At 40.3% G+C, this 10409-nt stretch overlaps 1 protein-coding gene across 2 annotated transcripts; it reads right to left on the bottom strand.

The window, feature by feature from the left end:
* Nucleotides 1-1210: 1210 nt before the first annotated feature.
* Nucleotides 1211-8224, bottom strand: LOC104471671 (signal-induced proliferation-associated 1-like protein 1). Of its 2 annotated transcripts, none has more exons than XM_010087085.1 (5): nucleotides 7972-8224; nucleotides 4592-4738; nucleotides 2931-3045; nucleotides 2360-2441; nucleotides 1211-1602 (listed from the first exon to the last, which is right to left on the bottom strand). In XM_010087085.1, exons 1-5 carry the CDS (start codon nucleotides 8069-8071, stop codon nucleotides 1459-1461), a joined length of 588 nt encoding a protein of 195 aa, XP_010085387.1. In that variant the 5' UTR covers nucleotides 8072-8224; the 3' UTR covers nucleotides 1211-1458. The 2 variants fall into 2 exon arrangements, with proteins under 2 accessions (XP_010085387.1, XP_010085388.1); XM_010087086.1 differs by lacking the exon at nucleotides 7972-8224 and adding an exon at nucleotides 5213-5286.
* Between the last annotated feature and the right edge of the window lie 2185 nt (nucleotides 8225-10409).

Below are 10409 nucleotides of genomic sequence, written 5' to 3'. Positions count from 1 at the left end.
ATCTGTCTAGCTGAGAATGTGGTAAAGGGGAGGGAATGGATATTCCTGAAACTAACCCCCAAATATACTGAACTTTATGCAAGGCAATATTTATTAAGATAGTGACTGTATCCTCAGAAGGGACTAGAAAAGGTTTCTCAGCACACTGCACAGTTCAATGACTGTGCAGACTATGGCCCTTGAAAGCTGTATTCTGACACCTAAAAGGTATTTTCTGGAGAGGTAACATGTGGCAAGTTAGCTGTTCCTTCAAAAAAGAAGAAATTAACTTTCCTGGCATGAGGCATTTTGGGAAATGTCATGCTAAACAGTTTCACTGGGTATGGGGATTTCAGAGCTCCAATCCTATCCCAGTACTTTGAAAAATACACTTCTCTAATTCACCTTTACATATTCCTCTGTCTACCATAGTAAAAGATTTATAAGACCTGTCATGTAATAAAACACAAGTTGAATAAACATTCCTCAAATCTGTTGTGATTTGAGGAGTCCAGAGAAATGGAATGGGAGGGAAGGTGCACAGAGATGGTTTATGTGGATTTTCATGGAAACGGTTCACAGGAAAGAAGTCTTAATCTCTTTACAACTTTAGCCTATCTTCTGCATGTATGCAAGTAACAGATTCCCCTGGAAGGGAAGGGGACTATACTTAAGCAGTACAGCAGCAGTACTTGGTATCTCTCAGTCTGCCTGATACAGTATGAACTGCAGCATGCCTTGTTTTGCTGTTCATAAAGTTACTTGCAGCCATTGTTTCCACGGGAAACAAAGGCTACCAGAAATGCTAATGCAATAGATGTGTGATAATATGCCTCACCCATGGCTCACATCTCTAGTCTCTCTCCCACTGTTACGATGCTGGTTGTACTGTACCATACACTATGGACACACGTTCTCTGTAATGTATGGGAAGGTAGCACTAGCGATCAAGCGCAAATTGCTAAGGAGACACCTAAAACATTGCATTACATCTCCTTGTCTGTGGCATACTTCAGAAAACAATGTAAGAGCAGCAGTAAAATAAACATTTCTTTCTAATTTTCTAGATGTCATAATATTTGCCAAAGCTGCAAGGAAAAGCAGATTACCTGAAACAGAGAGAAAGGAATTAATGGAACAGAGGCAGATGGAACAGCAAGCCTGATCCAGCCTCCAAATAATTTTGTACATAACAGATAAAGAGACAATGTGCAAAAAATAGACATTCACATTTTAGCAGTTAAACTTTTATTTTACCTTTTTAAAATTATTTACTTTTTTTTCTACAAAAGGCAGACATTGATTGTTGATCTGCAATTGTTCCGAGTGCGCGCAGAGATGCAAAAAAGGGTTATTGGAGGATGAAGGACAGGGAAGTGCTCTGACTATACTTTCACATGTCATGATTAAGGTGGCATTAAAGCTTAAGTCCCAGTAATAATATTCATAACAGATAGTTTCCTTCCCCATATGCTGTTCTCAGTTCATATCAATTGTGTTGAAAACCCATTCAGTGAACTTCTTCAGTTTCTCGGTTGCATTCTGGGATTCCTCCTGTAACCTCAAGTTGTCTTCCCGCAAATGTTGCACTTCAGCCTGAAGACTGGCCTTGTCCTCTTTTTCCTTAGGCATAAGGAAAAATACAGACCTTAGTGGAAATTTTAGATCATGATTCCTACCTATATAGAGAGGCAAGAATCTCTCAAGAGAGCAGTCTCCTTCTTTTTAAGGATTTTATGTGCAGTAACATATGGTTTTGTATCTAAGGGACATTTGTGACATCTTACTCCTCACTTTTTGCTTAAACGAGCAGGATTTTTTCTATATTAAAATTCTTAGAAGCTGGCTCCCCAGGTAGTGAAATAAAATTGGGCATGCCCTGTTCTGTATGTACAATGTGTACATACGATGGCTGATGGTTTACTAAATAAGGGTTAGGAAATGCTGTTAAATACTTCCCCAGCTAAGAGACTTTTCACCTGACCACAGCAGATCCTTCTTGGACCAAGCAGGCAGTAACAGAATACAGGAAGTTTCCGCAGTAGAAATGATATACGTTTAGATAATACTGTCAACTTTTCAAGATCAGCAGGATGTATTGACATGGACTAACTTCAAGCCTTTTGCAGTGTCACCTGAATTAGGAGTGGAGGTACTCTGAATCACTATAATTCAAGCAGAGGAATCAGATGCCTGCAAATTTAGACACCCTAGCCTTGCATAATTAGAAGTAAGGCCTGAGAAAAGTAGTAAAAACATGTCTTTTTCTCATACAAGGATGAGACTGTCACAGGCTCAGGCACAGCAAAGCAGGATTACAGTTATTACCATCACCTATCAGCACTGAATATTATGGATCTTCTGTAGGTGAAACGTTTACCTTCCTTAAATCCTCTTGCAACATCTTCAGCAAACCTTCCAATTGGTCCACTTTAGAGGCGAGAGTTGGAGGAGATTCTTTACTGTTGAAAGTAGGAAACAAGAATAGGTATTGGTATGCTTTACTGTCCTCACATAGGGTAGCTAACAGCCTTGTCTATACCAAGTGTTTTTATGTAGGTATGCACTCAGGTACACTAAGAATTCACAAAATTAACAAAAAAACCTAAAAAAGAATACATGGAACACATGCAGCACATTAATCAAGAGAAATTTAACTCATAATTAATTGGGACCATCCCATCACTTGACCTCTCTACTTCTACTCGCTGTATATGCTTTGAATTACCATTGCTTTGGACACATTCTTAAGCATCTCAGACAAGAAAGAACCTGCAAAAAGGTTCAACTGTACTTATGATTCTTCTGTTTTCACTTCCCACCACCATCTTCATGAGAACTTGCAAAGAGTGCCTCTGTGAATCCTGGAGATGGCTTCCAAATGAAGACATTCCTACTCTTTTCCTCAGTTTGCAGCTGAGGAAGCCTGCATATCTGGTGTATTTACTTACCCTGTATAAGGCTTGATCTGTGCAGTAAGCTGGTCCTCAGCCTGATCACTACTGGAGGCAGCGCTCACAGGTCTGTGATTTTCATCAGCAGCAGCAAAGAATGAAGCTCGCTGAACTGAGAAGGCAAGCATACAGAGAAAAAACAATGGCAGCAGTAATGATTATTTCTTCATGTACAGCTACACTGCAGGATCTCAAAGCAATCTGAAAAGTCTGTCTCAAGCAAGATACCACTTGACAGTAACAAACTGTCACTGCAGGGGTTTGCACCAAGTTCTCCACTGTATTGGAGTCAACAAGGAAGTTCAAGCTCTGGCACAGCACTGCATGCTCACACAGATCATACATCACCCTGAGGCTAAGAAGCTCTCCAGGAGGAAGATGCTAGAGAGTGCAAAGCAGAGATACCCCAGCAGTGCTTGGAGTGGCCACTCAAGGCCATTTCCAAGAAAGGCAAGAAGCCAAGCTGGAGCAACAAACACTGTGCAGAACTCCCGGGTACAAATGCATGACACTACCCAATAACTCAGTAGCTGTATTTAGCTTCCTTCACTCCATAAAGGATCCCTTTATCTTGAGGAAAGAAAAGCTCTCTGTGCACAATTTACATGTGGAAAATAAAATGACCAATTTAATTTTTCAGAACCCGAAATGTTTTCCTTATGCCTTAGAAAACGTTTTCAGACTGAAATGTGAAACCTCTTTCCTGCCTTGTGTCTACACTTTTTGTCCGGTAACTGCTCAGACATTTTAACACATCTCTAAATCAATATCACGTGTGGTGGTAAACTACCGACTGCCCCTACCTCTGGAGTTTCCTAGCGCAAACAGTGTTCTACCAGAGAACAGCCAAGAAAGCAAGTTATTTCACAGCCTTCTCCAGCCATGCAGAATCATATCTAAAAGATTCTGGATCAGTGAAAACACTTTCAGGAAAGTGGGACAGCATTTAAGCACAGATTAAGAAAAAGCACTTCTGTTTAATGCACCTGGAGGACTTTTCCAGCATATTACAGTAACTGTAAGGTAAACTCCCTTTGGGCTGCAGTGTATTTAATTTTAAATTCAAATACATCTAGGCAGCTTACAGTTCTCTTCCGTTTACTAGGTATCAAGGAGATGGAAAATGCCATAGGACGAAATGACACTTATATACAAGCCTATGTATTCAGAGTATGCAACGGGAAGAATGGCAGCGGAAAATTATATACCAACGAGGCATATTTCCCAAATTACCTTGTCAGCGTGCTTCAGTTGCCCTACAGGAACTTCTTGCAAGTGCAGTAAGCAAGCAATCACAAGTGTGCCCATATGCTTTTCCCCTACTATTTGACTTTACTTTTGCACTTTCATGCCAGCTACCTTTTCCAGCCTAGCCGTGCTGTCTGCAACTGCTCTACATGAAATGAAAAGTAGACAGTTTCACAGAGATTTGGCCAAACCATCACACAGAGGGATTCCAGTATGAAGAAATGGTATCTGAGTATTACATACAAAGTTTTAGGTTGTTGAGACTTGAGTTGCTATTTTAAATGAGCTTAAGACTAAGTAGGAACAGTAAAAACAACAAAAGCAAGAGTCAAGATTGAACAAAAAACCCCTCTCCTTAATGAAGCATGCACAAAGAGCAGCTTCTTAAGTACTATATTCTGAAAACCTACCTTCAAAGGCTTTGGCAGCATCTACTAAGTTTGACCAGTCCAGATCAGAAGCAGAATCAGGCAATGGCATAAGACCAGGGTCTGGCATGGGCTGCCGTCTTTGCTCCTGGATATCTGTGAGGGAGCTGTCCGAAGCAGAAAACTCTCCTAGAGTAATGCAGAACAAATTATAAACTCCATTAAAAAAACCCAAATTCTTTTCTTAATACTAATGCATCCCTATTTTTAATTTTTCTGGGATAGCACTTTTGGAACCAGAACTCAGTAGAATGGTTGATAACTGCAGTTGACGAGATACAGCATGTTAAAAGCCAGTTTTCTGAGACAGGGCTTCTCACCAGGTCATTCAGCTCCTTTCAAACCTGCCTAAATCTTTGCAGCTTAGCATCTCAAAAGCCTATCTCTGCCTCCCTCCAGCACTGGGACTGGGGGCAGCATGCTTCTACCCAACGACTCCTGCCTCTGCACAAGCTGAAGATACTTTGGAGGGCTCTGCAGCTTGTTGGGGCTTCTACACTCCCTGGCACCTACTTGCTCCGGTAAAAATATAATCTCGTAAACCAATGAGAGCAGACTTAGGCCTACCAAGACAAATCAGAACAAGAAAACCCCTCAAGTGACTACCAAGCATCGCACATCTCTCAGCAGTTCAGTGAAACCTCTTGATTTTTACTAAAACATACCCACACCCACCCATAAGTTGGTACATGGCCCGCTATGGAAAAAACATCGGTGAGCTTGAATTACTGCCACTAATCAGGGAAAGACCAAATTGTGAACCAACAATTACCTACTTTATTTCAGTTTACTGGCAGACAACTGAAAACATGCAAAGCCTGGTCAGTCAGCACACTGGTAAGCTCAAAACCAGCAACAACCTGCTTCCTCATGCCCTCTGTCAGGGCATAAAGTCTTGAAAAATTTGTAGGTCCTACTAGAAGCACCAGGGAGGTAGGAGTGAGAGGATGGACTGGGCTCAGTTTTTGGCCTTGCTCAAAAATATTTTCTTTTTTGTCTGTGTGTTTACTTTTAATAAATGTAAATTCAGCTCAATTTTAACACTGAAGATTGTTGTATTATCCCTCCAAAAGAGGGCATTATTTGGGAAGTTCTTAACATGAAAATACTTACAATTAGTGAAAAGGTACACAGAATTAGAGGAAACTAGCCATTTGAAAAATTACTGGTTTTAAAAGTGTGAGTTGTATTGTTAATTAAGACAGATGAGTAAATAAGAATATTTTTAGCTCATTGTTTTCCTTCTTCAAAACAAATGGAGGTGCTCTGGAATGGCTGTTCTTTGTTATTGAGATCTTTGAATTCAAAGAATTTTGCATCGCTGGAAGCCAACAAATACTTGCAGTATTAAATATCCAGCTCTACTTAATCCTTCTCTCAGCAAAGGCAAGTTGGGAGGGGAGACAATTTGTGTGTCACTCAAATAGCTGGTTCTTTTATCATGCAGGCCTAAATTTTATAGAAAACGGAAAATCTTGTTTTGTTGACATCTGTACAAAGCTGATGTGCTAGGAGGAGCCATTGGCTTGGTGTGGAAGTGAACGTGACAGTGAAAGAAGGTTTGGTGGTTTTCTTTTCGGAAAATACAAGCATCTAAACGAGATGAGAGCAGGTGCTGCTTTCCACTTCTACTCAGATAGCGTCATTAATCTTCTGACCCCAAGCCCTCAGAAGCCAAATCCACCAGCCAGTTACAACGGTAACCAAGTCTGCAATGTTATTTTAGTGCATATAAAAAGCAGAAGTGAAGAGAGCTCAGTTTCCTAACTCTTACGCAAGAAACCTGTTATTCAGAAACAAGAGCTCATGAAAATGTCAGGTTCAACACTGAAAACTGATGCCTGGTGATCACAGACAGATGAAAAGAATTTAAAATAGATTTCTTCAGCAGCTTTCACTGTCAAATGTATCTTAAGTATCTAAATACAAACCATGCTTAGGGGCCCACGGTAGTGAGTTCAATCTATTGATAGCCTTGCATTTTCCCCTTGAAACATACCAAAACATGAATAAATCAGAGCAGATATGTAAGAATCCCACACTATGAGATCTAGCGCTATTTCTGGAAAACACATTTAGTTATGAGGTACAGCGGGAACCTGTGAAAATTCCCTTTCTCACCAACTGAGACATTCACATGCAGCAACACGCAACCTATCAGATAATCCTACCGAGACTTCTCAGCAAACTAATGGGGGAAAGTTAAGTGCTTCTTGACAGCAGTTTACCAAGTAACTTTCCTGTTAGCTGTTGATGTGTGCCCTGGTTTTGTCTGGGATAGAGTTAATTTTCTTCCTAGTAGCTGGTACAGTGCTGTGTGTTTGGGATTTCAGATGAGAACAGTGTTGATAACACACTGATGTTTTAGTTGTTGCCAAGCAGTGCTTACACTACATCAAGGACTTTTCAGCTTCTCATACCGCCCTGCCAGCAAGGAGGCTGGGGGTGCACAAGCAGCTGGGAGGGGACACAGCCAGGACAGCTGACCCAAACTGGCCAAAGGGATAGTCCATGGTATTGCTTATACCATGCTGAACAATGAAACTGGGGGGAGTTGGCTGAGGGAGAGGTGGGTGGGTGCAGTGAGGGCATGGGGGACTGGCTGGGCATCAGTCAGCAGGTGGTGAGCAACTGCATTGACCACCACTTGTTTTGTATATTCTTTTATTATTATTTTCCCTCCCTTTTCTGTCCTATTAAACTGTCTTCATCTCAATCCATGAATTTCACCTTTTTTCCAATTCTCTCCCCATCCCACTGCAGGGGAGAGGGAGGTAAGAGCTGTGTGGTGTTTAGCTCCCTGCTGGGTTAAACCACAACAACGTGTGACTAAAATGGAATACCTCAAGTCCAGTCAAACGAATAGGGTAGGAGAGTAAATTTAAAAACAACTGGTGCTATAAAAGCTGTATCTGGTGTAGTACATCTAAGTGTCCACTGGTATTTATCCACATTTATATCATGATTTTCCTAATAGTATTTTGTTTCCATAATCCCACAGTAAAGGAATGAACACCTAAAGTTCTCCCTGGTGGATAACCAGCCATACATTATTTGCCCATTGGTCCAACTGGTACAGATGGCTCCTGGAAGAAATGGTGAAAACTTAGAGCTGATGAGGCAAATTTTTGTGTTCTCTCCACAAGGTAACTGCATGACCAATCATGCAGTCTTATACACACTGAAGTGAGGAAAAAAAAAAATCCCAATTCCTATCCTATTTTATATTTTCAGGCCTGTGACTTGACTCTTCTCATTCTAGCAAAATCAAGATGGAAGTACTAATTGCTGTAACAAACATTTTCCTTAACATGATTCACAAAACATTCCTTTGAAAGTAGAAAAATCAGAAATACACTTACCATGTAGTGATTTCATTCCCAAAGTATATGATGGTCTCCGTAATGGCAGTGACTTTGGTAGAGAAGGGTATGTGCTGGTGAACAGGACATCATTTGGCATGGCTTGGTCCAAGAGCGAGGCCCGCGAGGTGAAGAAGTGGTCCCTCTGACCACTGTAAATACTCTCATCTGACAAAGTCCTTTGCAAGGCACGCCTTGTGGTAGGAGTGCTGGGAAAGGGAGACTGACAGGACAGAGTGTGTGACTATACATTCATAAAAACAAATAAAAAGAAATGAGAAAAAAAAAATCAATAAAGAAACCTCTGAAGTCCATGTTGAAATTGTTATTTAAAACATTTTTTAAATACAAAAACAAGTGTTAACATAGTATTTTTTTCCCCAGAGTAGACAGGAAAAAGAACTAAAGGAATCTGTATTGAAAGAGATTATAACTAGATAACATATATAGGTTTTTTCACCTCTCATGTTCTACCTTTTAATACCTTTCAAATTTCTCCTGAAGTGGAAATCTCGGGCAGCCCTCGCAGATTTTAGAGCTGATGTGTAGGAGAGATAACGTTTACAGAAACAGACCAATGCTGCAAAAACCGGAGTTCTCCCTTGTGCCCAGGGGAGGCTGCCTTCCTGCAGGCAGAGCACCAGCAAATGATAACTAAATAGAAGTCTTGTATTACTGAGCAACTAGGAACACCCACCATTGCTTCAATTCTTCAGAAGCATTTAAATCAAAATTAAGTAAGTAGTCCCATAAGTAAGAGAACTTGTGTCTTACATCCCCCTTCCCCTCCACCAGCCCAGCTTCCTCCATACTCCACACAGGAGAAAGCAATGCTGCGGTTACCCAGGAGTTACATACTCCAACCAGTGCCAGTGAGCTGCTACCAAAGAACACATAGCACTCCCATCAAAGACACTGATTTTCATGAAACATGGAGCAATAACTATCTCTAAGACATAACATTTCTTTATTGTTTGGTAGAAATTTGGTCCAAAGGCTTTCATGGACGAACGGCAAACAGAAAGGAAGGCCTCACCACTCTCATTTGCTCCGTAAGCAAGTTTAAACAAACAAAAAAAAGTAATACGATTTCCAGGAAGAACGATTAAACACCATAAAGAGTTGTTCATTTGCACATAAAAATAATTGTCTCTTAGAAAAAAGAAAAAATGTTTTAACAGACAGTACTCTATTCCTGTAGTCAAAAACCCACACTACGGGGTAGGAGCGTGGAAGAAGAACTATTGGTACTGTACAGTGGAAGACAATCTGCCAGATTTTTTTTTTTTCCCCAAAACATTACAAATTTTAATATTAAAAGACTGCTGCATGTTTAGTTTTATGATTAAGGATCAGAAACAATTACTTTCAAAAACCTGCTATCATCACAAGACAAGAAAGGAAAGAGAAGCCAGATCCCATGCCAAACTTCTGTTACATCAACTTCTCCCTTCTGCGCTGCCTCCCTCAGGACATGCCCTTCACAGTACGAACCTTGCATGTACAGTTAACACTGCAAAAGTGACAACTTCCAGTACACACTTGTCACTGTTTCATTGAGGATCAAGCTGCTTTTAATTCTGAAATTTAAAAGCTCAATCAGCAGGTTCATGTTATGAACCAGTGAAATCTCCAGTACTTGTCCTGAAGTGGCAAAAGATAAGAAAGAGCTGCTAACTCAAGCAGTGTTTACTTGAGGGTCGTACAGTTCATTCACTGGTGAAGAATTAGGAGCTGGAACTGCCAGTTAATATCAGATGACAGAGCAGAAGGAAGAGAAAAAGAAAGGTAACTTTTCTGAGAAGAGAAAGCATAAGTAGTAAGTAACAAGATAAGGAAGGCTGGGAAGATAATAAAAAGACGCACAAGACAAAATCACAGCCTAGAACAAATTCTACTAGCAAACAAAGGCTTTGGCAGCCAACAGACAGGAAGGAGGAGGATTTTTGGTCTTTGTGCAGTGAACTAATGAAGGGCATTATCATTCTTTTTTAAACTGTCAAAAAAATTTTATGCCAGAAGAGTAATTTTTGTAAGATGAAGTATAAATCATACAGTGGGCAGAAATGACAGTTACTTTTCAAATGGAAAAGATTTAATTTATCGGTGTGACAGAATGTTAGTAATGTGCTGAAATTTATCAGAAGTGTAACCTGAGTTAACATACTTGTTACAGTCACCAGGAAATAAAGATCAGGGTAAAAATCGATTCACTAAACCCAAAGCAGAAAAACAAACTGGGGAACATACACACTTTTCATGGTCTTTAGGTTCTCCTCTTTAAACAGAATGGAATTTCTTGGAACAAGAACAACCTCCCTGCTCAAAACCACCAACAGGAAATGCTCACATTGCCCATGGCCCACTCCCCTCACAACTACCACAAATCTAAGAAAAAAATATCTTGCCATTGGAAAGGTTATTTGGTTTTGGTTCCA

This window comes from Pterocles gutturalis, unplaced genomic scaffold (assembly GCF_000699245.1).
Source record: "Pterocles gutturalis isolate BGI_N339 unplaced genomic scaffold, ASM69924v1 scaffold37241, whole genome shotgun sequence".
In the NCBI taxonomy this organism is placed as follows: domain Eukaryota; kingdom Metazoa; phylum Chordata; class Aves; order Pterocliformes; family Pteroclidae; genus Pterocles; species Pterocles gutturalis.
Note: the sequence above shows the minus strand (reverse complement) of the source record. Positions and strands in the feature narration are given on the sequence as shown.

Bases quoted from the DNA above. Each gene is read 5' to 3' on its own strand.
- LOC104471671 (XM_010087085.1), bottom strand. From the start codon at position 8,071: ATGCCAAATGATGTCCTGTTCACCAGCACATACCCTTCTCTACCAAAG. The intron at 4,739-7,971 runs GTAAGTGTATTT...GCATTACTCTAG, and splicing joins GGGAATGAAATCACTACATG to GAGAGTTTTCTGCTTCGGAC. The intron at 2,442-2,930 runs GTAAGTAAATAC...TACTTTCAACAG, and splicing joins CAGATCAAGCCTTATACAGG to TAAAGAATCTCCTCCAACTC.